Genomic DNA, 27,247 nt, shown 5'->3' with positions numbered 1-27,247 from the left:
AACAGGTGTGAGTGTGCGGTGCATGACTGGACCTTGTAGTCCATATACCTGTGGTTTTGTAGTTCTATGCAATCTGTGAGTTTACCAGTGATCTGTAAGGATTAGATCGCTGGTGATTGTGTGAACACATTTGGGTGTACTAGTTTTTGGACCGTTATCATAAGTTATTTTGTTAGATAAGCTCCAGATTTGGCTTCAGTACTGATTAATCTAATGTATCTGCACAAATATAATATTGTATAACTCCCTAGTAAAAATATGAATTTAAAAGACTTGTGAGGGGTCATTGGGGTGTACTTATATATGCTGAGCACTGTATATGGGTTGGAGGACATATTGGTTTAGACCTAAGAATGAATGGTCCATTTGACTATAATAATGTACAATGACACGGGAAATTAAATGAGTAGTTTTATTCTAAATAATGATCATGAAATTACATGACCAGCTCATTCAAACTGCAAGTTCATCTCAAGGGGCTATGCCATTCAATAAATTCAATTCAAGTTTGCACCAATACATTCCAGTATATAGTCCAGCCCACTTGATCAATTAGGAACACAGAGACCATTCATTTTTTTGTGCAACTTCAAATTTTACAACAGCTTAGCTATTTTATTTTGGATGAAATGTGCAAGTGAAGTTGCCATGAAGGTGAAGGAAACGCCTACATGCTTTGAATATTTATAGAACCATTGTGCTGTAGCTGTTTCTACCATTCAAGCAAGCTCAGAGCAGCTCAACCTCCCAGACGTTCTCCTCTCTCCAAATACTCTCATGTCTATCAGTCTCTCATGCGTGCTGTTGTTCTAAATAATGAACTATAAACAGGTATTCATTACTTTTTCAGGGATAGGTTGTCCTCCTGTGTCCTTTGTTAGCAGAGAGTTATTTAATAACCAAGAAACAGTCTGACCTAATGCCAAGTTTGTCTAAGAAGAGAGTAAAGCAGTCATGCTTTGTGCACTTCCTGAATATGGTCAATAATGTGCGGCACCTTAATGACAGAGGCACCGTGCGGAGAAAAGAGCAGCTGGTATGTATAAAAGGCGAAAGACATAATCAGCTAAAGACCAGGTGCTGAAGGGTATGGAAACACAATCCCACTGCCGTAAGCCTCGAGTCTCTGTTTGCACCGGCCAGGTTCTAGCTGGAAAGTGGTCAGAAAGTAAAAAGAGCTACGCTCGCATTTGTAATTAGATTTCCCTGGTGAGTGAACGATGCACAGTGGCCTCAGCCCAGAACATTTTGATCCTTTTAGAATTAGCTTTTTCATACTTAAAGACAGAAAAAAAGAGAAATAAAAAATGAATGAGATAACCATTAAGATACACAATGGAGCTAAAAAAATGGAGTACAATACATTAAAATAAATCACCATTGGCTGGAGGAATTTGATTTAGAAATAATCCAATGCTTAAATTCTGGACTATTGATCACAGACTGGCAAACCATATCAAATTCTCCAGAGGAGACAAATGATATATTTCTTATTAGACTGGTATATTTCTCATGAGAAAATATGAAAAGCAAAGCATACCAAAACTAAAGAAAATCATCTCCATTTGCTCTACATTTAATTGTATTGCCAAAGAGAAATTGAGCGATCTTGTAATCTTCCTTTCCTATGGGAGTTTACATTACATCATATGTTTAGAAAGGCCTATTTTGGAAACACTTTACCTTGTGTCTAGAAACTTCTGTAGGAAAAGGAAACAGAGAAAGGATTTCTTTTGGCAACTATGGTTTTCTTTTCAGATACAAAATGTATGGAAGGAGAGCATTTACATGTTTAAACACAATTTAATTTACTAAGTTGTGGTATTTAATTGACTATTATTGCAGCATTTTTAACGCCCAAATATCATGCCAACCAAAATGCCATTCAAATCAACTTTGTGTCTGAGTTGTTGGTAGATCACACACTCAAGGGGTCTGTTCTTAGTACATGGATTATTTAGCTGGATTTGATTATTTATTATTTGGCATGATCCAGGATAGTTCAGTTCTTCAAAACTCATCCATGAGTTGTTGTCAAAGCAACAGGTCTATAAGCTGAAACCTGCTTGGGAGCAGGTTTATTTTAAAACAGGATTAGATTGAGTCATTTCAAGCAAAGGTGATACTGACAGAATGTACAAACTGATTATAATTTCCTACAAGAGTACTGTATTAAAATAAAGGAAGAACTATATTGTGAAATTATTTGTAAAAACCAAACAACCAAACAATTTAAAAGTACTGTGAATATTTTTGTTAGTTTCTGTTAGTTTTATGTTGATTTTAGTCTGTTAGTTTTAAGGATATCAATCAGCTAGACAAAATTATAGATAAAAAATATATAAACATGTAAAGTTTGCCACTTCAGCCTGAATCGATGAAAATCTTTTTTTTACATTACCTTATTTTATATTTTCTACTCTATGTCCCACCCTCTCTACATTTTTTGGTTGAGTTTACGTCAAACATCAAATCAAATTTAAAAATGCACATTTCTAAGCACTTCACTGGACCTTTAAGACTGTTATACAATCTACACTGAAATAAACAAACAAAAAAGTCACGAGGTACCTTTTAGTACTAATATACAATAGTACTTTTTTATTAATGAAAATGTACACTTCAGGTGCAAATATATACTTTTAAGACACCAAAATTGACATTTTAGATCCAAACTTAAACTTTAAAAAAGGTAATGCCCCAGCTTTAGTATAATTTCTATGATAATAATAAAGAACATAGCTATGTCCTCCTATCAATATTCTCAAATATTCAGGTGATTTGATGCAGGGCAGAAGATGCAAAATCTTCTCAAACATCAAAAAGCTTTTTAGGTGCAAAATGTATTTAAATAGCCAGTTAAGCCTTACGCCACAGGATTAGGAAACGTAAATACTATCAAATATGAAAGTATGAAATTTTGACACTATAAATGAGTGTATACCTGGGCAGAAATCTTGACTCTAATTGTCTGTTGTCATTTTTCTCTTGTTTCAGTGCATTCCTAAAAAAAATAGTGGATTTATTTAATTTATCTCTCTAGGATATGAACATTGCATAAACTATTATCACGATAATAATAAATAATTAAATGTATTGTGGAGCTCTAGTACAAACAGCCGTGTAGCTGATAGATCTTCCCTTCAATAAAATCTCATATCAATTCATCCAGATACAGTATTATAATAGTATACAGTAGTATAAGAGTTTAAAGAGCCAAATTAGCCAGAGATCAGTTATCATGATTAAAAGATACAGAATCTGTCAAATCATCTTAAATTAAGCAATGTATGAAGAACCAAACCTTGATGTTCATACTGTATGTGCCCATTCATAGGGTGGATCACAAAAACCTTGGACTTGTACCATCAGCAATGTTATATTGTGCTTTCTATCTAATTTGCCTTCTTTTGTAAATCTGTCTCTAAAAGTGCTCTAAAAGTGCTCTATCTATGTTTCAAAAAAAAGTTAGAAGAAAAAGAGAGACAGAGAAGACATGCAGTGGCAAAAAGTGACACACTGTTTGATTTCTCCCTCTCCAAAAGAAATGAGTCTGCAGTTAATTGTTGAGCCAGCAGGACTGTAATGAAACCTAAACAAAGCCCACTTAGCAATTAGTTTACATTTGGCAGTCACACTAATCGCTCCAACCCCAACAATGATGATGCCGGGGAAAAAACTGAAGAGCACAGGCTGTGCAGTCTGTCTGAGAACAAACATTTCATTCCCAAAATTTCCAAATGGACACTTTCTGTTCGGTTGTGCTCAACATTTATTCTACAATTCAAGCGAACCTATACAGCGAAGTAACCAATAAATGCACAGTAGAAAAAATAGAAAATAATCACAAGGAAAACATTTACTACTATTAAAGAAATCTGGCCAATACATATGTTGAAAGCAAACATTATCTAGATGATTTAGCTATTTTTAATGAACGTCAATATAGGAACTAATTTTTATCATCATATTTCTCTAATGTATGGTGTAGTTACAAGGAGGGTGGGAGGGGGTCATGCTAACCAAACCCTAGAAGTGTCCAACACCCTATAACACTCATTTCATAAACAAAAAGCATGACCCTGCAGTCTCATCAGTATGACTCTCAGCAAGAGCAGAGTGACGTATTCAATGCAGCTCCTGACATCAGCACTCCAGAATGAAAAACAAAACCTCTCTTTAAGCCTCACCTAAGGTCACTGAACCTAAAAGCTGTTAACCACTAGCACCTAAACATCCACTACATCTCTGGTAACATATAAAAACATAGCAAATAATTTAAACCGCAAGCAACAATAATGTCACAGAGAGAATTATAGTGATGATGGGCACACCTCGTAGAATGATGTTTGTCAAGTTAACAAATGATAAAAACATAAGCAGCCAATAAGAATCCACCCAACTTGAGTTTTAACAAGAGCTTTAGCTTTTAAAAGCAGCATATGCCAGAACTGCCGATTGTAATGTGTAATGCGTGTATTTATATAGCGCATTTACCATGTTTGACCATACACCCAAAGTGCTTGACAATCATCAGGGAGGTCTCTCCAATCCCCCACCAGTGTAACATCCACTTGGACGATGCGATGGCAGCCACAGGACAACGGGACTCACACAGACTGCAGGTTGAGCCTTACTAACACCTCTTCCAACATCAACCTACTTTTCCCATGTGGTCTCTTATCCAGGTATTGACCAGGCTCAGCCCTACTTAGCTTCAGTGAGTAACCGGTCTTGGGGTGCAGGGTGATGTGGCTGTGGCTATTATTATAGTTATAATAACTCTGTGGATGCAGTTGCTGATTTAGTTCTAAGTAATATTTTGTCTTAAATTGTCTCCTAAAACAAGTTTTCATGTGGAAAATACTTCACAAACAGGAAAATACTAGGGGGTCCATGTACGGTCCATGATTGCTGAAAAGTTCTATTAAATGATAAATAATTCATAAACAATTTAATTAAATAAGAAAGAAGATTAAAATAATAATCTTAAGATTGTTAAAAACTAAAACTGATTAACATAAAATTTAAATGGAATTTATATAAATATTATTTTGCATGGTATGATATTAACATTAGGCCCCATGTAAAAAAAACTGGACATTCCCGAAGTTACTTGACATCAAATTGGTTTTAAGCATTTTACTTAAAACACAATTTGACATATGTATGACCTAAAGGTATAGTTCACCCAAAAATTTTAATTCTGTTATTATTTACATTTACTTGATTCAAATCTTTATGGGTTTCTCTCTTCTGTAGTTACAGGTTTTCAGCTTTCTTCAAAATATCTTCTTTAAGTTTTAACTCAATTGAATGTGAGTAAACAGAAAGTAAAATTTTCATTTTTGACTGAACTATCCCTTTAAATAGCAACCACTGAAATATTAAATTTTATTAAAATTAATATTTTGAAGTGTGCAAAATCCTAAAAAGGATCTTTCAAATATAGCACCATCTATGTGTAACCATAATCTATGAGGTGTCTGCGCATCAGAAACACCATCCTCTTTCAACCATTCATCCTTTTCTTAACAAGCGCTCTCTTTCCTGTCATCTTCGAGATGCTCTGGCAGCCTGCTTTTACGTGCCAAATTACTGCGAACAGGGGCAATTAAATTGTTCTCAGAACTAGTTTGCCACCCGAGGGAGTCGGGCTGTGGACCAACTCTGTCGCTTAATTAGCACAGGCAAGGAGCAATATAGAGTTTTATAGGTTAAAGAGGGACAAAATCAGCTCTTCCGAAAGAGTGTTTGCGTTTTGGGTCAAAAGCATAATAAGAAAGAGTGTTTGGTCTAGACTCCAGTCATTTGCTTCTATACATAGCACAGAGGCATACAGAGTCTAGACACCTAACAGTTCAACTGCCGTTGTTCTAAAACTAAGCAACTAATATAGACACAGGTATCAAAGATTGTGGAATAAGAACTACACAGAGGCAGAAGCTAACTCTATAAAGCCACATGTCAGAACAATGGTGCTACAACTACACTTTTTGATGCATGTCTCTATAACAGTATTTTAAATGAACATTTGTGTAGCTCAAACAGTAAAAAAAACAGCAAGGTCAAGGTATTGATTCCCTTCGAATGCAAGAACTGATAGAAAGTAGTTGCTTTGGAAAATTATCTTCCAAACATATAAATGTGCAAAAATATTAATATAAATATAATTCCAAAAACAACATGACATACATTTCAAGCATATTTTAAGGCTTGCTATTGTTTTATGCACTTTCCATATTCATAAACAGGGTAACAGATGTAATATTCGTATGTTACATTTTTGGCATAAATGCTAATTTTGCTATTCAAACTGTGGTAAAAAGTGGTAGGAGGTCCATGCAAATGATTGGACAATAAGCTCAAATAAACATAAAAATAAATGTAAAAAAATAAATAAATAATGCAATTATTAAAATAAAGATAAGACTAAAATAACATAACTGCTTTGTTGATATCAGCAAAAAAAATTTGATTTTACACAATAAACTTATATTTACCTTTTAGCAGGCCTTGTAAGTAGGTATTGTAAATATTTTATGGCACTGATTATATGATTTTAAAACAGCATAATACTGCAAATAACCATAAACACTTTAAAATACTTAGCATTTTTAAGGTTATTTCGATCATTTATTTGTTAAAGGTGTTAAAAAGGTAAAAAATCTCCTTTTATATATACCATTAAATGTCCTATAAGGTAAATGCCCAATTATAAACTTTGACATCAGTGAGGTAGAGTGTTATTTATGAGCTTGTAAATATATATTGCAATGGCAGAAAGGATTGTCATCTTCAAGCATTGCTTGATAAGTCAATCTGTCACAATATATATTTTTGCTGGGCGATATATTGCACCCACATTAATTGCAATAAACTATATCATTGCCACTTTATAACTTATATGACTAATAAAAAAAACATCATAATTGTCACAACCACCAGCGATCTAATTCTTACAAATCGTTGATAAAACTTGCAGATCTCATAGAACTACAAATATGCCTGTATATGGACTACAATATCCAGTCATGCAACACATACACACCTGCTCCAAGTCTCCACTGATTAGACTCACACAACTGAAGCTGCTAATGGACTGATTACTGGACTATTTATACAGCACACAAACACACAGAAGTTGCTGAGTCTTGTTTAACTGTGCGTGACACTGAGACGCATTTTCCTTGCCTTCTGTGTTTTTGAACCTTGCTTTGTTTTGTTTGTCTGCCGCCAGCCTTTTTGTCAATTTGCCTGTTTATTTGACTACGACTCTGGATTGCCCGTATGTAACAGAGGCCAGCTAGTGTGTGCTGTGCAGGTAAACCTCACTCCTCTGACCTCTAAAGGTGCTCTAGTGACAGATGCTAGAGGCCAGGGTCTTTAGCCTCCTTGGTAGCGCAATCGAAGGTCACCGGATTGATACCAGCCCGGAACGGGTTGGGTGGTGTAGGACTGGCGGGTTTATTAGTATACATCTTTTTGCATTTGTCTTGACTGTTATTACATGACTGTTAGCTATGCTAATAAACCCTGCATTTGGATCCGCAACTCCCTGTTGTCAGCGTCCAATTCACTGTACATAGAGTGTAATAATTAAGGTACACTGTTTTAAAGAACATTTTATTTTAAGAATATTTAGACGTTTGAAATTAAAACATGAAAAAATATCTTAGATCAAATAAGTAATAATATATAGTTGCTCAAAAGTACAATTTTAAAGCATCTCAGGTGCAATTTTTTTAATAGTCAGATTCCAAGACAGGGCTGTTTGTTAAAGGTTTGTTGCATTTTTTATTTAAATGCTGGATTAACGGCTACATCTATATAGCTAAATAATGGTCCCTTTCTGTGAGTGTGTGCCATTTCACATTGTCACGTTTATATTACAATTAAAAAATATTATTTAAAAAAATGGATAGGGTGATTATGTTTTAGGTGTGATTTAAGGTTAGTTGTATAATTGTGTAGCCTTTTTTCATTGCCACTGTTCTGAAACGAATTCTAAATATTGACTCGCTCATGTTAACAGGTTTTCCTTTTTCATTCGGCTTGAAGTCAAAATGTTACCACACCACAAGAAGACAGTGACTTTGAAACCAAGTCCATTGCGACATGTTTATCCTAACTGACTCTAGTTCCTAAACACGAATCAGTGGGTTTGCATCTTGCCTTCTTCAACTCCACTATCCGCTTATTCTTGCACTCTGTCTGTGTGTGTGTGTGCATGCAGCGTGCGTGGAGATGCTCCATAAGCCCTGACTTCCACAGAAAGCAGAGTGCAGCAAGCTAAACTTAAAAAAACTAAGCTTGTTATATTATGTAGCCTAATCATCATCATCTTAAATTGCTTTATATAAAATAGACAATATATCACACTTCCAAAATTAACCATACTCACTTTTACATATTGCACGATAAGTCAATACTATCTGACTATCAAGACAGGCCTATTGATATACTGATTATTGTGACAGTTTAGATTGTAAGATATAGGTCACTTGCATGAGGATGATCATTTTGGGGGTCTGTGACATCTAAAAATAACTAAAAGCCCTTCTCATAATTTAACAATTCCTTAGTATTTTGTAAACAGCTTTAAATATTTTTAAATTTCTTTAAAAAACTAGAGTTTCACAAGACATTATTTGACCAAGTGTATACTAACAAGAGTTTTCTAACCTAAAATAGTTACCGTACAACTACGAAACCATAAACTGCATTATGCTGTAAGATTAGACAAACCACAGATTCTGGGGAAATCTGATCAAAATTTAACTTGGTGTGCCCAGTAATCAGCACCATATCCATTCAACTTTAATGATCAGACAACACTATTAAGCACTACTAAGCCTCCATCTGAGCAACAGTAACAAGGAAATGTAAGAGTTGCTGCTCCCCAAAGTCCTTCAAGATGAGTATGCAGTTAACTAGGTTTGCCTAGATCTCAATGAGAGGCCATTCAAAGATTCATTATTCATAAGACTAGTACAGCGGCGATGACACAGCCTGCCCTGAACCACTGAGCTCAATGTACTATGCTAGTCAGCAAGCACCAAGAAGTTGTTGTGCGGTCAGCTTACTCCGGATACACATTTGGCAAAACAACAGCCAACAATGCTGGCACAGGTAAACAGTTTCCAACAAAATGTCAGATAAAAGAAAGAGAACTAAGAATAAATGGTTAAGACAAGCTAGGATACAAAGATATGACTAATAAAGCAGGATATGTGCAGTTTTTGGCTAGAAAGAGAAAAGTCAATCTTAGAAGAATCAATCATCTACTGTACCACCAGAAAATAAGATGATTTGGCTTGAGAGGTTTCTCTTTGTCAACTTTTTAAAATACATACATACATATATATATATATATATATATATATATATATATATATATATATATATATATATATATATATATATATATATATATATATATAATGCATCTGTTTAGCATAAAAGTAAAAAAGTAAAAATAGTGATGTTTTTGGTTGAATATACATTTTTTTTTAAGATAGATGGGGAAACAATAAACAGCTAAAAATTGTCACCATAAAGTCACAAATGTGATCCCATGTACAAATGCTCTCCAAAATGCCACTGGTGATATCCAGATCCAGTTATCCCATTATAAATTTGCAGATTATGTGTTTTGCATGAAGGCAAAGTTAAAATTGTCTTCAATTTAGCCATGTGAATTCCATTGTATCCCTGATGAAAGTGACTTGTGATAAAAATAAGTTTTTGATGGGTTTTTGATGGTTTAAAAAAAAAAGGAATTTCAAATAAAGTCAGAGTTGAAATAATAAATTAATTAATAATAAAATCTAAGTTGTGAATATTAATTTCAGTCTTATTTAGTCTTATAGTCTTATTTGCAATTCTAAATAAAGTCAAAGTTGCAATAAAAATGATGTGTAATTTGTAAAAAAAAAGATAAAGTCTTGAGTAGAGAATAAAAATAAAGTGACAATTTATTAAAGGCTTTTATATATATTTAGATGTTAATGTGTGTCTTATGTACAGTACATCTGCCTCCATGAAATTAACAACTAATGCACAGAACATATATATGTAGCTGGACTAATGGCCACCCAGAGGATGCCTGACTAACATTTAAAAAACCAAGTTAGCTATTCAAGGGTTTTTTTTCAGCATCATAAAAATGTAACCGATGAACCAACAATAACACACCAAATTGTGAAACCACATTTTAAAAGCATGTAGCGTAAGCTACATATTTGTTTACAACAGCTTTCTTCATTGTGAGGGGATTTGATGTAATGATGACTTTGCTGATAATGATGATGATGTTTTCAGATGGACAGTTAAAGAATCCTGTAGAGTTTAACCAATGAGATGGTGACTTCAACGTTTTTTCAATATTATGTGCTATTCAAGGCCATACTATTTTTGGTCATGTGTTCGTCAGAATATGGATAAAATGATCTGCCACAATCGAGATCACCATGCAATGAACTTACAATTTAATAACTAACAAACCTTACATAACTAACAATCCTTAGAAAAGGCCTGTGGTATTGCCCATGCCACAAATGGGTCATATTTTACCTGAGAAGGTAGACTGCTCGCTCTATGTCATTGAGATCTTCATCCACAGTGAGCTTGTCAATCTCTTCTGCAGTCTGCAAATGGTGGAAATAAGAGGATGAATCCAGGCCTTGCTATTGGCACTTGACAAAACACAGCACTTCAATAAAGAAGGAATCCAAAGACATTATCATAAAATGTTGAGTGTTTCTATAGCAAAGACGAAAAATGTGCAAAAGTAGTGTGTCTTAAATAAAGAATGGCCAGTAATTGGGCAAGATTCCATTACAGATGACTCAGCCAAATATGTGAGGAGGCTGCAGGGAGGCAGGATGCGAGGCATGAGGGACTGCGTGGGAAGATATAGTGTGGGGGACTGGAGCCATGTGTGGGTGCCTAGTCTGATACTTCAGGTCTCTCAGAACCACGATGCTTTTCTTTGGAAGCTCCCCATTAAAAAAAGATAAGGGACAGAAAACACCCGCCCCCTCTGGAGGCGTTGCATTATTCCCGCATACGTGATGCTGAGATGAGAGAGTATCCTTGCTTAACTTCACTGCGACCAGGTGCACGACTGCAAAGACGTACAACACGACAATACGTGAATGCCACCGTTTGACGTGAGGAATTGCGCTGTGGTAACGGGATTAGCGTTACGGTTTGAGGTGGAAATCCTCTATTCCGCAGTGGTGAGGCGCGAAAACGAGGAGGCGAAGTAGTGATGCGGACAGCTGACAGAAACTGCGTCACTCAGCAGACTGAAGTGGGCAACCCCCGTCCTTCCCCACGGATGCTAGAACAGCTACAACCTCAAATAAATATAATATGACGTGATAATGTAAAATGAATAGTCGTGACGCCCGGAACAAAATATGCAAAAATGTTTTACTATTTCTTTTTTTAAAATAACCTGCAGCGTCAAAAATACATTTACTTCTATATACGAACATTTAATGGCACAATACCAATTTGATAAGCAACTTCGAAAATGTATGTAGGCATTTCTTGACAAGAAAATGGATTCATACATACCTTCAGGCTCCTGCGTATGGGTCTCTCGATGAAAGTAAGGTCCTGCAGGTCATCAATCTCTCCAAACAGACTGGACTGACTCGGCGTCATTTTCCTGACAAACATCTGTCCTAAGTGTTTTCGCCAATGTGCCAGACGCGGATGTCAAAGTGTTGTCATTATTGTGGCTCCTTGACAGATAATGACTGATGTGATGCCTTTGATGAAGAGAGGATGGTCCTCCCACGACAAACGCGTCCCACTGGTTGCAAAGCTTGATCTATCACTAATTTATTTGCGTGGTGTTCAGAATTGTTTGTGCAGTTTCCACACGCGCTTTCAGTTGCACACGCGCGTGCGCTGACGGCACATAGTAAGGGATTCCTGCGATTAAAGTGTTGCTAACTTTCCGAGAAAAAAAGATGGGATGTGCTGTTCGTTTTCCCACCGGAGCTGCTCGAGTGCTTGTGTGGCCAGCGCGTGCTGGTGGTCAAACATGAAATCCTTCCCCCGCTTGAAGACAAAATCATCCAGATATGGCTGTTGTCATATGAAGAACAGATCCCTGATGGGAAAAAATAAAACCGCGCTTACATGAATATCTGGCGTCAAGTACATTTGCAGTTTAAGACGACCGCACATACCTGTTCACCTGCCTCGGTTGACGTTAGCTCGCTAATATTACGACAACAAAGTTGAAAAAAGGCCTGTCGAAAAAAAAAACTCCCTTCGAGAAAGCCGTGCGCATTCCTGCCTATTTAGTTCCCATCTCACGTAATCCTCTGTAAATGTAGCTCGACTGGCAAACGGATCATTTGATAAAAGCTACGTCTTTTATAACGTGGATGTGCTAGCAAGCAGGAATATTGGAACCACGCAAACGCACTGCACCAACTAAACTGGTTTCCATGGCGACAGCATGCCACAGCAGCTCGGAGCGGTTGGCACGTCAGAACGCGAGTCGAAGTTCGTCATCGAAATGGACTCGGAACAGGGCACAACTACTGGATTTGACAACTGATTACGTTTACTTACGGCATAATCTTCTAAATATGGCTAATTCCGGGTAAACCTAACGCTTGGAATAAACAGCTAGGTGTGACGTTTTGCTCATTGTGCTAACTTGAACACCAGTGCTTACAACAGTAAGTTAATTCGGGCAAACACATTCAGTGCAGAATGACAAAGAATATCCAAAGTACCTTAGCCTAATACGCACATTTAAAGAGCTGTAGGAGTTGAGCTTTAACTGTAAAGCAAGTGTGGTCATTTTGAGCACAACTTTTTTTAAACACTAGTCCTGCAAAAGTGCATTAATAGTGCATTAAAGGTACCATGCTTAAAAAAGTAAACAATGCAGTAAATTCCCACACCTTTGATCAAGACGTTTTTAACATTTCCACACTCTTTTTAATTTAAGCTGCCACATGATAACTAAATGTGTTTGTCCTATTTTGATAAGGGACCCCTTCCTAAAATGTATAACCACACTGTAAAAAAAAAATTATGACAGCATATGTTTTTAGTTCATTGTAACTTATTCAATTACGTTAATAATATTCTAACTTAATTTTATAAGTTATGCAAGCAGTTTTGGGTCAGTGGAGTTTTAAGTTCAATAGACCCGTGAGGTTATTTTGATTCAGCTTAACAATGTAAGGCAACCGGGATGTTTTTACAGTGCACCAAATAGAACCGAATGTCATCATACTTGTATTTGTTGTTTGCTTTCATCTAATTTTGATTATTTATTTGGATCATATTTATCATTTTTGTAAATTTTATAACTGCTATAATTATTACTTCCATATAAAAAGTATTTGCTTAGAATTTACTAATGTATTTATTTATCTTGGTTTAATCATTTTTATTTTACTAAATGCATCTTCATCATCATCGTCATCATCATTATTATCATCATTATCATCATCAACATCATCATCATCATCATCATCATCATCATCATTATTATTATTATTATTATTATTATTATATGCCCTAGAACTCCATTGAGGCCCCCTGGTGGTCCCTGGAATCTAGTTTCACAACAACAACCCTAAACTGCAGTTGCACTGAATTATATTTGCACTGCAGTAAATGCAGTAAATTATAAGGGAGTGAATTGGACTGCAACTGCAGTTAAACTACAGTAAACCTCATGTAAGCTTCTTCTTGTAGTTGTAATATTCCAGTTAAAAAGTAACACAGCATGTGGAATTTGTTAAGGATTTTAAATCAGATAAATACATTTTACAAATGACCTAAGCTTTCAGACAGTACGCTTATTTCAAACAGTCCTTCATTTAAACCTTCCCTGATCGACAGTACTTTTACGGCATGGATAAGAAAAGGGCTATTTTGCATAGATCTTTACATTGACAATCAATTTACATGCTTTGCACAGCTGAAGGATAAGTTTTCTCTCCCGCAGTCTAATTTCTTTTACTATCTGCAGGTTAAAACTATGTAAAGGAAAATGTTTCACAATTTATAAATAAACCAGAAAGTCATATTATTCAGAATTGTCTATCCTCTAACCCTAATATTAGACATCTAGGCACCAACATGCACTAAGCACATCAAGACAGCTTGGGCCATGGATTTGAATAAAGAAGTGGCTGATGAGAAACCCTGTCAAGAATAAAGAAAGGTTAGATAAATTCAAGAGATAAATTAATCCAATTTAAAGTGTTAACATCGCTTTTATTTCTCTAAAACTAGATTACGTAAAATATTCTATTTGTAAATGTAAAAGATGTGGTGGGGCAGAAATGGTATTTTGGTTTTGTCCTGCTCTTCATGAGTTTTGGTACAACATTTTAAATTTGTTTTCCAGTGCTTATGGACCCGATATCCACCCGAATAGAATATTAAATATTCTAATATAATGGACATTTCTATTAACCCAACAGCAAGCCCTGATGACTGACATGATTACAGCTAAAAAGATGATCTTACTTAATTGGAAATCTCCAAAGGCTCCATAAGAGATGGTTGAACGTGTTGCTTTATGTCATTCAAGTGGAACTACTATGCCTTGAAACTTTACAGAAAAAATGCAATGTCAATTATTCTGTCCTATTTTTTTCTTTTTAATGGAATTGTGCTGTTTTTTGTTAAATATCTTATAATTGTTAAATAAAATAAAATATTACAAAAATAATACTGAAAATATTTTTTGTAATGATTAGACGTTTTTGCTACAAAAATAATTAAACTCAACATTGTTTATTGAGTATTTCTGTAAAACAGGCCTAATTGGGCTCTTCTAAATTATATACATTGGTGCAAGACCCAAGAGATAAAGTGTCTTGTTAAAATCTTGTTATTTTTTTTTTTATAAAACAGACCTATTTATAAGCACACGTGAACACAAATACACGTGACAGAACCAAATGCTACTCAGACCTCTAGAGACCTTTAGTATCCTTGTTTATATGGCTCTTGGATAACAGGTCACATCAGGTCAGCTGAAAAGGTTTAGTCTCTGGGCTCTCAGAGAATCCATCCATGCAAGTTTCTCATATCACTGCCAGACTAGCAACGATCAACTGTATACTCATCTCGATCTGTCTCAGATATCTGAATGTCTCTCTGAATATATCAAAGTAAATGCACAGTCATGATTTTCACACTACATCATGTCTGGGATTCTTCTCCTTCAACTGACACCCAGTTGCTCGAAATATTCATCCAACATTAATAAAAAAAAACTGAAACGATCCATTCCAAAATATTATTTTGCTCTTGCTGTATAGTTACTCTAAAAGGTGTTTATGATATTGATATATAACCTTGAAAAGCAATTTAGATATGATTTTATCTGAACCAAATTGCTTTACTTGTCTGGTTCTCCCAGGCTAATTTAGTCTTTTAAAATATTTTTGACGTTGCAAAGCCAATTTAGGTTAAACGTTTTCATTTAAAAATCAAGTGAATGCAATAAAACATGAGGAAACTTGATTATGGTATGCTATGACATGGAATTCTTTATAATTATGTGCACATTTATTTATTTGTTTGTTTAGAGCATACTATTTATATAGTATATAAACATTATATAAACACTAAAGAAAAGTTACATATTTTGACCAGAGGATGGTGCCAGTGTACCGATTTTATGCACTGGGGATCAGTAGTAGTCTGTGTGATTAATCCCACATTTTTACTATTATTTCAGCCTAAATGGGAAAAATAATTCTTATTGGTGTAAGTGGATGACTATATTTAAAGAAATAATTAATGAACTAAATGAATAAAACATAATGAGATTAACAAATAGCATAATGTTTCAGGTGTGTAAAAGGAATGAAATATGGAGCCAGATCAGTCTCAAAAAATAATAATATATACAATTTGTGAATTCATGAGGAGAAGTCATAAGTATTTTTTGCCAAATTAATTGGATTTGCATATTTTTGAAATATGTTTTGAACATGAATTGGATTTGCGCATTTATAAATCGTGTTTTGAACTTATGAATTGGATTTGTGTATTTACAAGTCGTGTTTAGAATTTACGAAATGGATTTGTGTATTTACGAATTGTGCTTAAAATTTATGAATTGGAATTGTGTATTTACGAATCGTGTTTTAGACTTTATTAATTGGATTTGTTTATTTACGAGTCGTGTTTTAGAATTTATTAATTGGATTTGTGTATTTACGAATCGTGTTTTAAATGTATGAATTGGATTTGTGTATTTACGAATCGTGTTTTGAATTTATGAATTGGATTTGTGTATTTACGAATTGTTTTTAGAATTTACGAATTGGATTTGTGTGTTAACGAATCAATTTGCATATTTATGAATCAAGTTTAGAATATACGATCTGGATTTGTGTATTTAAGAATCATGTTTTGAACTTACAAATTGGATTTTGCAAATGTGAATTGTGCTGTGCATATATAATAATTTAATTTTGTAAATTTATTATTTTTGAGACTGATCTGGCTCCATATGAAAACGGTTAATCTAAATATTCTTTAGCTTAATCACATTAAAATATGCGATAGTCTAGTTAAAATGAATTTAATATCTGCAGATACTGTATGATTGTGAACATTAATACTATACCGTCAGTTTTCAGTCAAACGTCAATCAGAAATATGATTCATTATCAACATCCTTTATTTTGGATTGCATTATTGCACTGTTTTCAAGCTGTAAACCTTCATTGCCACACTGCTGCATATAAAAACAGTTGAGTCATTTAAAACAAGCGATATGAATATCCATCTGAGATGTTTATAGTGTCACAGATAGGTTTCCAGCACATGCAAGCGTTCAGAGACAGCTGTCTCAGAAAACAGGGTCACTCAAACGTTACACCATGGATTTGTATTAATGTATAGAGAAAGATGACATGCTGTAAATATGTAAACAATGCATATAGAAAGCAGTATAGATGGCATCACATGACAACGCAAATATTTACATCATAATGTATTATACAGGCAATAAACACATTTATATTGCTGTTTCTGCATATTTAACTACCAAGTTTTGATCAATTATGCAAGATTTGTACCTGCTGCAATTTACATAATATTTATGGAAATTCAGAATAAAAATAAAAATTTGCTCACCGTTTAGATTATCAAGTGGTTCCAAACCATTATAAGTTTCTTTGTTCTGTGGAACAAAAAGAAGATATTCAGAAGAATGTTACAACTTATTGACATTCATAGCAATACATGTCAAAAGTTTCAGACATTTTTCAAAATATCTTCTTTTGTGCTCAACAGAAGAAACTTAAATTAAAGGTTAAGCAAATGACAGCAGAATTACATGTAAAAGATATTTGGGTCAACCGTCTTTTTAAGTGTTGGTAAACCGGGTTAGGAAAAAATGGTTTCCACAAACATACACAAGTCTAGCTGTCCCACATTTCCTGCTTCTTGGCTCACATGCAAAAAAAAAAAAAGATCATGTTGCATCTAAACCAGACATGCTCTAATGAATCACATGCAGTGAAGGCAGATATATTTATAAGGGAATCAGTTTGTTTACTGTGTGATATGAAATCAAGACCTCTTACAGACTCCTCATAAAGCACACAGCAGCAATTGCTGTAGAGAGGAAGAAGCAGACACGCATGCAACACATTCAGCCTAATTGTTGATATCCTGCAGAAGGTAGGAGGTAGAGTAGGTGCAATTAATGACAGTATTGAAAATGTTATAGACCTTTTAAATTGAAGAAGAAAAAAAATCTAAAGCTCGAACCTGGTATTTTAATTCATCTCGAAGCAAATTTTGTGTTTGTGTGTATGTGATTGTTCAGAAATGGTATTCAAATTCATGAGCTGTTTTACTGTCACAGGTGCAAAATGGCAGCAGCCAGAGTGACAATGGCAGCATCAAGGACAACAAGCGGAGAGCTGGAGGACTACAGTGCTTATGCACATATGTCGGAAGAACAGCTGTTGCAGTTAGCTATTGAACGTAGCCTGGCTGAAACAAATTTATCTCCATGGCAAGATCGGCAAGTGCAGGCCCACACACAGCCAGCTGTCCCTAAAGGTGCACAAAGACCTCCAGCCAACCCTAATTCAGCCAACCCACCAAGGTGATTTTTCCCGGGCTTCTTATGCACAACCACATGACTTTGAATAAAATATTTTAAAACATATAATTATTATTAAATCTCTTGCAAAATCTATACTGTAAATAATGTGTTGTTCTGATTTCAGTGAAATTAAGAAAACAAAGATCGACAGAGATGTTCAAGATCATATTTTTAGTAAAGACAGCGACAAGGTGATTGCATGGACAAGACACAATGGACACCTGCGGGTCACAGTGCAAACTGTAAAGTGAGTAGCATTTAACCCAATTTGTGTATGCATGTGTACTTATTTATCAATATGTCTTTATTTATAGTGGAAAATTGTGACAATTGACTTTTTTACTTGGAAATACTTGGAAATTTGGAGTTTTTCAAACTCATCATTACTAGTTATGCTTGCTTAAAATCAAGTGATTTGCATGTCTTGTGGTGGATATGTATAAGTATATAGTGTGACATAGTGTGACAGAAAAAACTTTTGGTAAGTTTGGAAGTTTATGATATGTTCTCAATATGTACAACTCTATAAACAGTTTTTTTATGATTGCAATTTCAATAAACAGGTTAATGAGTAACTACATATTAGTACTTACTACATACTACTTATTATGAGAGTATAATGGCAGTGAAGTGACACAACAGATCCTGTTAGGTCATGTGATGCTGACAACATGCAGAATGTGTGTTTGAATTTAATCCATATTACACATTCAAAAGGCACACACTATTCAAAACGAGTAGCTATTTAATGAAGACAGAAGCCAGATCAGTCTCAAAAATAATACATTTACAAAATAAAATTCATATATGCACAGCACAATTCACATTTACAAAATCCAGTTTGTAAGTTCACAACACAATTCGTAAATACACAAATCCAATTCGTAAATTCTAAACTTGATTTGTAAATACACAAATCCAATTCGTAAATTCTAAACTTGATTCGTAAATACACAAATCCAATTTGTAAATTCTAAACTTGATTCGTAAATACACAAATCCAATTCGTAAATTCTAAACACGATTTGTAAATACAAAAATCCAATTTGTAAATTCTAAACGCGATTTGTAAATACACAAATCCAATTTGTAAATTCTAAACGTGATTCGTAAATACACAAATCCAATTCGTAAATTCTAAATACGATTTGTAAATACACAAATCCAATTTGTAAATTCTAAACTTGATTCGTAAATGCACGAATCCAATTTGTAAATTCTAAACACGATTCGTAAATACACAAATCCAATTCGTAAATTCTAAACACGACTCGAAAATACACAAATCCAATTCGTAAATTCTGAACACGATTCGTGAATACACAAATCCAATTCGTAAATTCTAAACACGATTCGTAAATACAAAAATCCAATTCGAAATTCTAAACACGATTCGTAAATACAAAAATCCAATTCGTAAATTCTAAACACGATTCGTAAATACACAAATCCAATTCGTAAATTCTAAATACGATTTGTAAATACACAAATACAATTTGTAAATTCTAAACTTGATTCGTAAATGCACAAATCCAATTTGTAAATTCTAAACACGATTCGTAAATACACAAATCCAATTCTTAAATTCTAAACACGATTCTTAAATACACAAATCCAATTCGTAAATTCTAAACACGATACGTAAATACAAAAATAAAATTCGTAAATTCTAAATGCGATTTGTAAATACACAAATCCAATTCGTAAATTGTAAACACGATTCGTAAATACACAATTCCAAATAAGAAGTTCAAATCGCAATTCAAAAATATGCAAATCCAATTCATTTGGCAAAAATATTTAGGACTTTTACTCGTGAATTCTCGAATTGTGTGTTGTATTTATAAATTGTATTTTGAATTTACAAATTGGATTTTGTAAATGTGAATTGTGCTGTGCATCCATGAATTTATTTTGTAAATACATTATTTTTGAGACTGATCTGGCTCCAAATGGCTTGAATAAAAAACAAATCACTCATAACTCATCATTCATTCATTAATTTTCTTTTCGGCTAAGTCCCTTTATTGATCTGGGGTCGCCACAGCGGAATGAATCACCAACTTATCCAGCATATGTTTTACGCAGCAGATGCCCTTCCAGCTGCAACCCATCTCTGGGAGACCCATACACACTCATTCGCACACATACATACATATGGACAATTTAGCCTACCCAATTCACCTGTACCACATGTCTTTGGACTGTTGGAGAAACCGGAGCACCCGGAAGAAACCCACGCGATTGCAGAGAGAACATGCAAACTCTACACAGAAATGCCAACTGACCCAGCCGAGGCTCGAACCAGCGACCTTCTTGCTGTGAGGCAACAACTACTACATATTTTGAGTTAAAATCAAATAAAATGCTTAATCAAAATCCTCTGATATAAGTGCTATTCTTAAGATTGGTTTGCATATTTGTTCTTCTTTTCAGTGATTTGGACCCCTTTCTCTCAGCTATTTGGAAGGGAGATGCAAAGACTTTACAAGACCTCGTTCATAGCAAATCTAAATATCTCGAAGAGCCCAATAAAGATGGCTGGTTACCGCTTCATGAATGTGCCTGCAACGGCCATGTGGAGTGCCTTAAGGTTTTGCTCAAAGGTAAGAAATTAATCATTTGTGTCCAGCTCAGAGTCAAACACTCAAACCATCTCGTCTTTCCTCACAGCCAAACCAGATACAATCAACAAAAGAACACACAGAAATCAGACCCCGCTCATTCTGGCTGTGGGTCGCAAGCATGTTGCTTGTGTCGAGCACCTTTTGGAGCAAGGAGCTGATCCAAACATTGCGAATAACCAGTGGGAGACCCCATTGTACAAAGGTACAAAACAGTGACTATGTTTACAAGGACATCAGTAATCAAATTATTTGCTATAATCTGAGTAAGACAATAATATAATTAAGGTGTTTACGCTTGTTGTTTTTTGAATGTTCCCATCATGATCCAGTTTTACATGTTACTGTATAGCTCATAATTAAAGTCATTACGTCACCAGGCTATCCACATATCCTCCGGAATTTCATGTAATTTTGCGTGTTTCGTTTTTAATTTGTCGACTTTAGCTGCAGTTTGGCACTTTCACTTTCATTCAGAAACATTTCATGCATGCCCCCATTACAAACAAGATATAGTATGAGTATGAACTTTAGGAAGAGTGTTGTTTTAATGGAACTTTATATCGCAGGAAAAAAACCTCTGCATTTCGTGATGCAGGTGACAGTGATCCTTTACTAAAAATCCTACACGACAGTAATAGTTTGATTGCATTGTTTACATGTCTGTACTACACTTCAATAATGTGACTAAAACTGGCATACTCTACGTCTTAAATCAATTTCTGTTTAGTTCTGTTTTAGAGTATTGTCTTAATCGTATTAAAATTGGCTTATTATTGTCCATGTAAACATGCGCAAATGACCAGAAAGCGTTTGAAAATATGAATAATGATTTTCTTTTACAGCATGTGAGAAAGCTAATGAAGAGATAGTGGAACTTCTATTGAGATATGGAGCTACACCAACCAAAGCCTGCGTTCAAGGTTTAACTCCACTACATGAAGCAGTGAGGAACAAAATGTTGGAGAGTTGTAAGATGTTGATACACGCAGGGGCAAAGCTGTGGGCCCAAAATGTTTATGGGATTGACTCTTTGTTTACAGCTGCTCAGTGTAACGCTGTCGATGTGCTAAACTACCTTATACATAAAGGTACTATTTTTTTTTCATATGGCATGCCTAAGTGTAATTATCGACTCTAATCTAGCATCATTAACCCAGTTACCTGTTGTTTAGGAGGTAATATCAATTCCAAGGCTAATGATGATGCAACAGCCTTGTTTGAGGCCTCCAAGAATGGTCATGTTGAAGTTGTCAAGATCCTCCTGTCAAAAAGAGCCGATGCTAACAAAGCCAACAAATCTGGATTGCTTCCTATTCACATCGCATCAAAGAATGGCCATGAGAGGTTAGTGCAGTGAAATGTTTTCTACACTGTAAGAACCAACTGTCAACTTTAACTAATTAAATGAGTGTAGTTAAGTCAAAATTGACTGCAAGTTAATTCTACTCATTTGAAGAGTTGAAAGTAATATGTTAGTTAAATACTTCATTACTTCAACTTAAATGGCGTAAGTTCACAGTACTCATATAGATTAGTTTTTGAACTCAAATGGTGTACAGCAGTCGATTTCCTAAAATGGTTTGTGTTGCCTTAACTTGTTGGGTTTTACAATACTCAGTTGGTTTGGGTTCTCTTAATTTATTGGGATTTACTGTGCTCAAACTGCTTCATTTACTCAAATGTATTAAGTTCACAGTACTCATTAGGATTTTTTTAAAGCTTAAATGGTTTGTTGCAATCTGTTTCCTCAAATAGTTTGAATTGCCTTAACTTTTTAGGTTTTACAGTGTAATTATTTTTAAATATTAGCGAATTAATTAGGAAATTACCCATGGAAAATATTATATATACGGGTTTGGCACAGCCCTCAATCAAGTTTGCTTTTTGGCCCTTTAAAGGCAAAAGTTTGGGCACCCCTGTTATAAACTTTTATAAATGAATTTCTTCTGTTGCACAAAAAGCAAGATATTCTGAAGAATGTTGGAGAAAAAGAGACAATAAAATACGATGGAAGACGTCAATGGCTTTTTTTGATATTCCTTAGTGTACTTCACTTTTGTGACCTGTTTTTTTAAGAGAAGAAAGAATATACAAATTGGTCTAAAACCAGTGTATGATGGGTGAATGATGGCCAAATTTTTATTATTGGGTAAATTATTCTTATAATCTGCTCATTCCCATCATTAAGTGGTCTATAGAGTACATTAGGGCCTGTTCAATTTTCCAGGAGTGCTGGTTCCAGAAGTAATTCTCCTAATGTCTTTTTAAGTGTGTGTGTGTTTGAGTTAAACAGTCAAGAAATAACCAATCTTTTAGATACCACCTACTTTTCATCTAGATATCCTTATTCAGAAGATTTTTTAGTCTTTCTTCATAATCTCAAGGATCTGATTATTGTTGAAGAAATAAATATGTCTCTTTTTTTAAATGTTCTTCAGCATTGTCGCCATGTTAATTCCTAAAACCAGCACAACCAAAGTGAGACGCTCCGGCATCAGTCCCCTTCATTTCGCAGCTGAGCGTAACAGAGATGACGTTCTAGAAATACTGATTGAGGCTGGATATGATGTCAATGCCATGCTCTCGGACGACTGGTCAAAACTGCATGAGGATCGCCGCAGCACAGCTTTATACTCGGCTGTGGTGAACAGAAACATTGAGGCCGCCATTATGCTTTTAGAAGCTGGTGCTGACCCAAACCTGGACATATTCAACCCTCTGCTTGTGGCTGTGAGGAAAGGAAATATAGAAATGGTGACCCTGTTGGTGAAGTACGGTGCCAATGTTAATGCCATGCTGCCCACTCATCCCACCAGCTTCCCAGCAGCTCTGGTTTTCTGCATGAGGTACATTATGATGATGAAGTATCTTCTGGACAATGGCTGTGATGCACTGGCATGTTTTAAATGTCAGTATGGAAGTAATCCTCATCCCCCTTTAAAACCAAGATCAACTGGAAGAGAAACAATGTACTTATTAAATGAAGATCCATCAGACTACTGTGTACAGGTATATTAAAAAAAAAATGATAACACTGTGTTTAAAACTACACCATAACTATTTACACATACAGTGTGCTAATGTTCAGTAACGTACACTTAACTCAGATTTCATCATTCATCTTGATTTTTGTAACCATCTGTACAAAGTACTGTACTGAACAGATCAGACATACACTTTATATTGTTTTTGGACTGGTTACAATGTTGCTTGCTTGCAAAGAACAGCTTACTGAGAAAGAAAGGTGATAGAAACAGACAACAAGAAAAACACACTACTGAAGACACTTTCAAGTTGTTACAAAGTCGCATGAGTCTTTTCTCTGCTTAGATATTTTGAAAAACGAGAGAGTGAAAAACGGCCTGTCAATTCCACTGTAAAAAAATACTAGTATGGAAATCTTTGGCTGCTGTTAACTGTTTGGTTACGAATATTTTTCAAAGTAGCTGCTGTTTGTGTTTAACAGAAGAAAAAAAGTCATACAGATTTGTAACAAGTGGAGGATGAGAAAATGATGACGGAAATTATATGTGGTGGTAAACTATCCCTTTAAATTACTATTTATTTTAATAAAATAATAAGCTTTACACGAACATTATATTATCCCTTATTTTTATGGCATTTTTTACAAAGAATTTTAATATAACAAACATATGGAAAATATGGGTGAATTAGGACAGAAAATGTCATTTTTGATAAATTATTCCTTTAAAAAATGAAAAACATTTGCTTTAACCTTAAATATCCATCCAATAAAATATGTATTGGATATATCTAATAAAATCAAATATATGCAGTAGTAAATATGCATTACACCTTTTATCTGCTCATTGTAATTGGAATAATGAGAGAATAACACACCTTGCCATGGAACAGCTGAGAAGCCGATTGTCCAATTACTTTTGAACCCTTAACAAGTGGGAGGCACATATGCAAACTGTTGTAATTCCTACAGCGTTAACCTTATTTGGATGTAAATAGCCTCAAATCAATTAAAGCACATCTTCATTTCATTTCAAATCCATTTGTGTTTTATACAGAGCCAAAAAAATTTTTAGAACTGTGTCAATGTCCAAATATTTATGGACCTAACTGTATAACTGTTATTTTGTACATTTCTTTTACAACAAAATGAAATACTTTTTTTCTTTTTTTTTTCACAGTTTTGTGAGATAATCTCTGCTCCCTCAGTCAGTGGTTTGGTTGGACCCATTATTGACACTTTACTTAACTACGTGGGTCACGTTAAACTCTGCTCTAGATTAACCGAACACCTAGACAACAACAAAGACTGGGCTCATGTAAAAGAAAAAGCAGGTAAGAACATTCTTTGTAATTCTTCTTCTATTCTTTTCATTTTCACACTGTAAAATGTGTAATAATAAATAACAAGTTAGTCCGGTTTCAACTACACCATTTTTAGTATCTTAATATTTATGTAATATGGAAGTTGAGATGACTAGAAAAGTTTATTTGACTCAACTAAATAAATTAAAGCAGCGATAATGTTTTTGCAGAATTTGTCATATTACTGACAATATTGTCTAAATATATTTTTTTTAATTAACGGAATTAAAAATAAAAACTGACGCTTCTCTGTTTCAGTTCTTCCATGCACATTGATGAATCTGTGCAGAATAAAGGTTCGCCAACAACTCGGAGTCCACAGACTGCAGCAAATCCACACTCTTCCTCTACCAGCAAGACTAAACAAGTTCTTGATTTATGAACGAGAATCATTTGAGGGAATCTTGTCATAAAATTCTGTGCCATTTTTCAATATTTACAAAACATGTTGTCTTTTATTCATTTGGTACAGACATACAGTTAGTTATAACAAATTTAAACGATGAATTAAATGTTTAAAATCAAATTTGAAAATGAAACGTTTACTATTTTCAATTTGCATAGCTAATTATTTTAATTCATGCGTGTAAATGTAAATAACATATTAAATGTATATAGTATACATACTGTATAAAATGTCAAAAGAGGCACACAATTTGATATAAATCAAGTGCTGGCTATGTATTTTTACTTGCATAAACAAATGTACTGTACTTGCACTTTAAGATTTTTTGTAAATATTAATTGGATTCAACAATAATTGAATATTTCGGGTATTAAAACTGCAATGAGCAAAAATTGTGTCAAAACAATTTGATTTTGTAATAAATGTGATGGCATGGGTGTGTATTACAGTATTTGTTTAGTCTATAGCACATTCATATGTTTGAGATTATTAGTACGACACTGACACTATAATGTAAAGAAGTACTTTTGTAGTAAGTATAATAGGCTAACACTTATTTGCAACTAAATAGAAAGATGTAAAGCTTTTACACACGTTGGTCAAAATAGTTACTATTTTAATGGCGTCCTGATTAAATGACAGTTGTAGCATTCTCATAATCATGAGTCCATTAAATGTTAACATGTTTTTGTATGTTAGCAAGAGTGTGGTGTGCGTTATGATGTTGATATGTTTCGTACGTATCTTTCAGTGTACATATGCAAAAATGTGCAATAAACTATTTTTAAACTATACTGACCCCATTTGAATGGATGACATTACATTTTGTTTATAATCTGTTAATTACCACAATGTATTTAGGCCATATATACATTTTAAAAAATCAATGTCACATATTTGATTTGACTGGTGTTAACATCAATATGTTAGTCTTTAAGTGACAGAACACCCTTAAATGAAAATGTATTCTTTTTTTACTATTAACTCAGTCTTAAGTTTTTCCAAACTTTTATGAGTTTCTTTCTTCTGTTTAATACATTAAAAGATATTTTGAAGAAAGAGAGGTTTCTGGTAACCTTTGTATAAAAAAACAAAACAAATCAGTGGTTACTGGTTTTTATTTAGTTTTGTAATTATTTGTTTTTGTGTTAAACAGTAGACAAAACTCAAACAGGTTAGTGACATGTAGAGGTTGAGTGATGACAAAATGATTCGTTTTGGGTAAATTATCTGAATTTTTTTTTGGGGGGGGCGGTGTTATCTGAAACGTCTTGCCCCCAACAAGACCCAGCCCGAAAGTCCCATGTTTTTAGGATTTGCATGTTTTTTTTTGTTACTGGATGTGCAATATGATGCCACATTTCCTGTCTGATGCACCAACAAGACAAACAGGTATAGAAAGATTATGTTGCTTAAACCATTTTTAATATGCAGCCCAAAAACCTTTCAAGCACATGCCTAGCTAAAACACCTCAATACCTCCTTTCACAAATATTATTTTCAGTGCCACCAAATGCTCTTTGAATAGTAAAAGAAACCCTTGCAAGCTGTTATCAAGTGTGTTCATCTTGCTTCATGACAGATGGTGGAGTTTGAGCTCTTCATCGGGATCACAGCTGTTATGAATCTCAAAGAAGAGTGGAGGAAACAAGGTGCAGAAACAAAATTAAACTTTGAGGTGAGAGGTAAAGTGCTTCACTGCCAAAGCCTGTAGTCTTATGATGAGTGTAC

The 27,247-nt window shown here is 34.4% G+C and overlaps 2 protein-coding genes across 17 annotated transcripts in view; one reads left to right on the top strand and one right to left on the bottom strand.

The window, feature by feature from the left end:
* The window catches only part of ppp4r4 (protein phosphatase 4, regulatory subunit 4), a 68,758-nt gene that overhangs the window by 23,303 nt on the left and 18,208 nt on the right, over positions 1-27,247 (bottom strand). For 4 of the 14 annotated variants that reach the window (XM_087298255.1, XM_087298258.1, XM_087298256.1 and 1 more), the window contains exons 1-3: positions 12,210-12,466; positions 11,587-12,130; positions 10,576-10,649 (exon numbers count right to left, since the gene is read on the bottom strand). The exons of 4 other annotated variants lie outside the window; for them this stretch is intronic. In XM_087298255.1, coding sequence (XP_087154381.1) covers positions 10,576-10,649; positions 11,587-11,691 — 179 coding nt within the window. In that variant the 5' untranslated portion in view covers positions 11,692-12,130; positions 12,210-12,466. Of the gene's footprint in view, positions 1-10,520; positions 10,650-11,586; positions 12,467-27,247 lie in introns of those variants that run through there. 6 more of the 14 variants (XM_087298254.1, XM_087298259.1, XM_087298257.1 and 3 more) reach the window with 3 other exon arrangements.
* Positions 11,110-26,308, top strand: asb2a.2 (ankyrin repeat and SOCS box containing 2a, tandem duplicate 2). 3 transcript variants are annotated; one of them, XM_087298273.1, is made up of 10 exons: positions 11,110-12,710; positions 17,891-18,136; positions 18,261-18,383; positions 20,573-20,742; positions 20,810-20,965; positions 21,606-21,851; positions 21,936-22,107; positions 23,202-23,772; positions 24,927-25,080; positions 25,369-26,308. In XM_087298273.1, the coding sequence occupies exons 2-10, from the start codon at positions 17,898-17,900 to the stop codon at positions 25,521-25,523; spliced, it is 1,986 nt and encodes a 661-aa protein (XP_087154399.1). In that variant the 5' UTR covers positions 11,110-12,710; positions 17,891-17,897; the 3' UTR covers positions 25,524-26,308. The 3 variants fall into 3 exon arrangements, with proteins under 3 accessions (XP_087154399.1, XP_087154400.1, XP_087154398.1); XM_087298274.1 differs by having other exon boundaries at positions 12,251-12,661; XM_087298272.1 differs by lacking the exon at positions 11,110-12,710 and adding an exon at positions 17,517-17,703.

The sequence above is a fragment of the Danio rerio genome, chromosome 20, assembly GCF_052040795.2.
Source record: "Danio rerio strain M-AB ecotype USA chromosome 20, GRCz13ab, whole genome shotgun sequence".
In the NCBI taxonomy this organism is placed as follows: Eukaryota; Metazoa; Chordata; class Actinopteri; order Cypriniformes; family Danionidae; genus Danio; species Danio rerio.
Note: the sequence above shows the minus strand (reverse complement) of the source record. Positions and strands in the feature narration are given on the sequence as shown.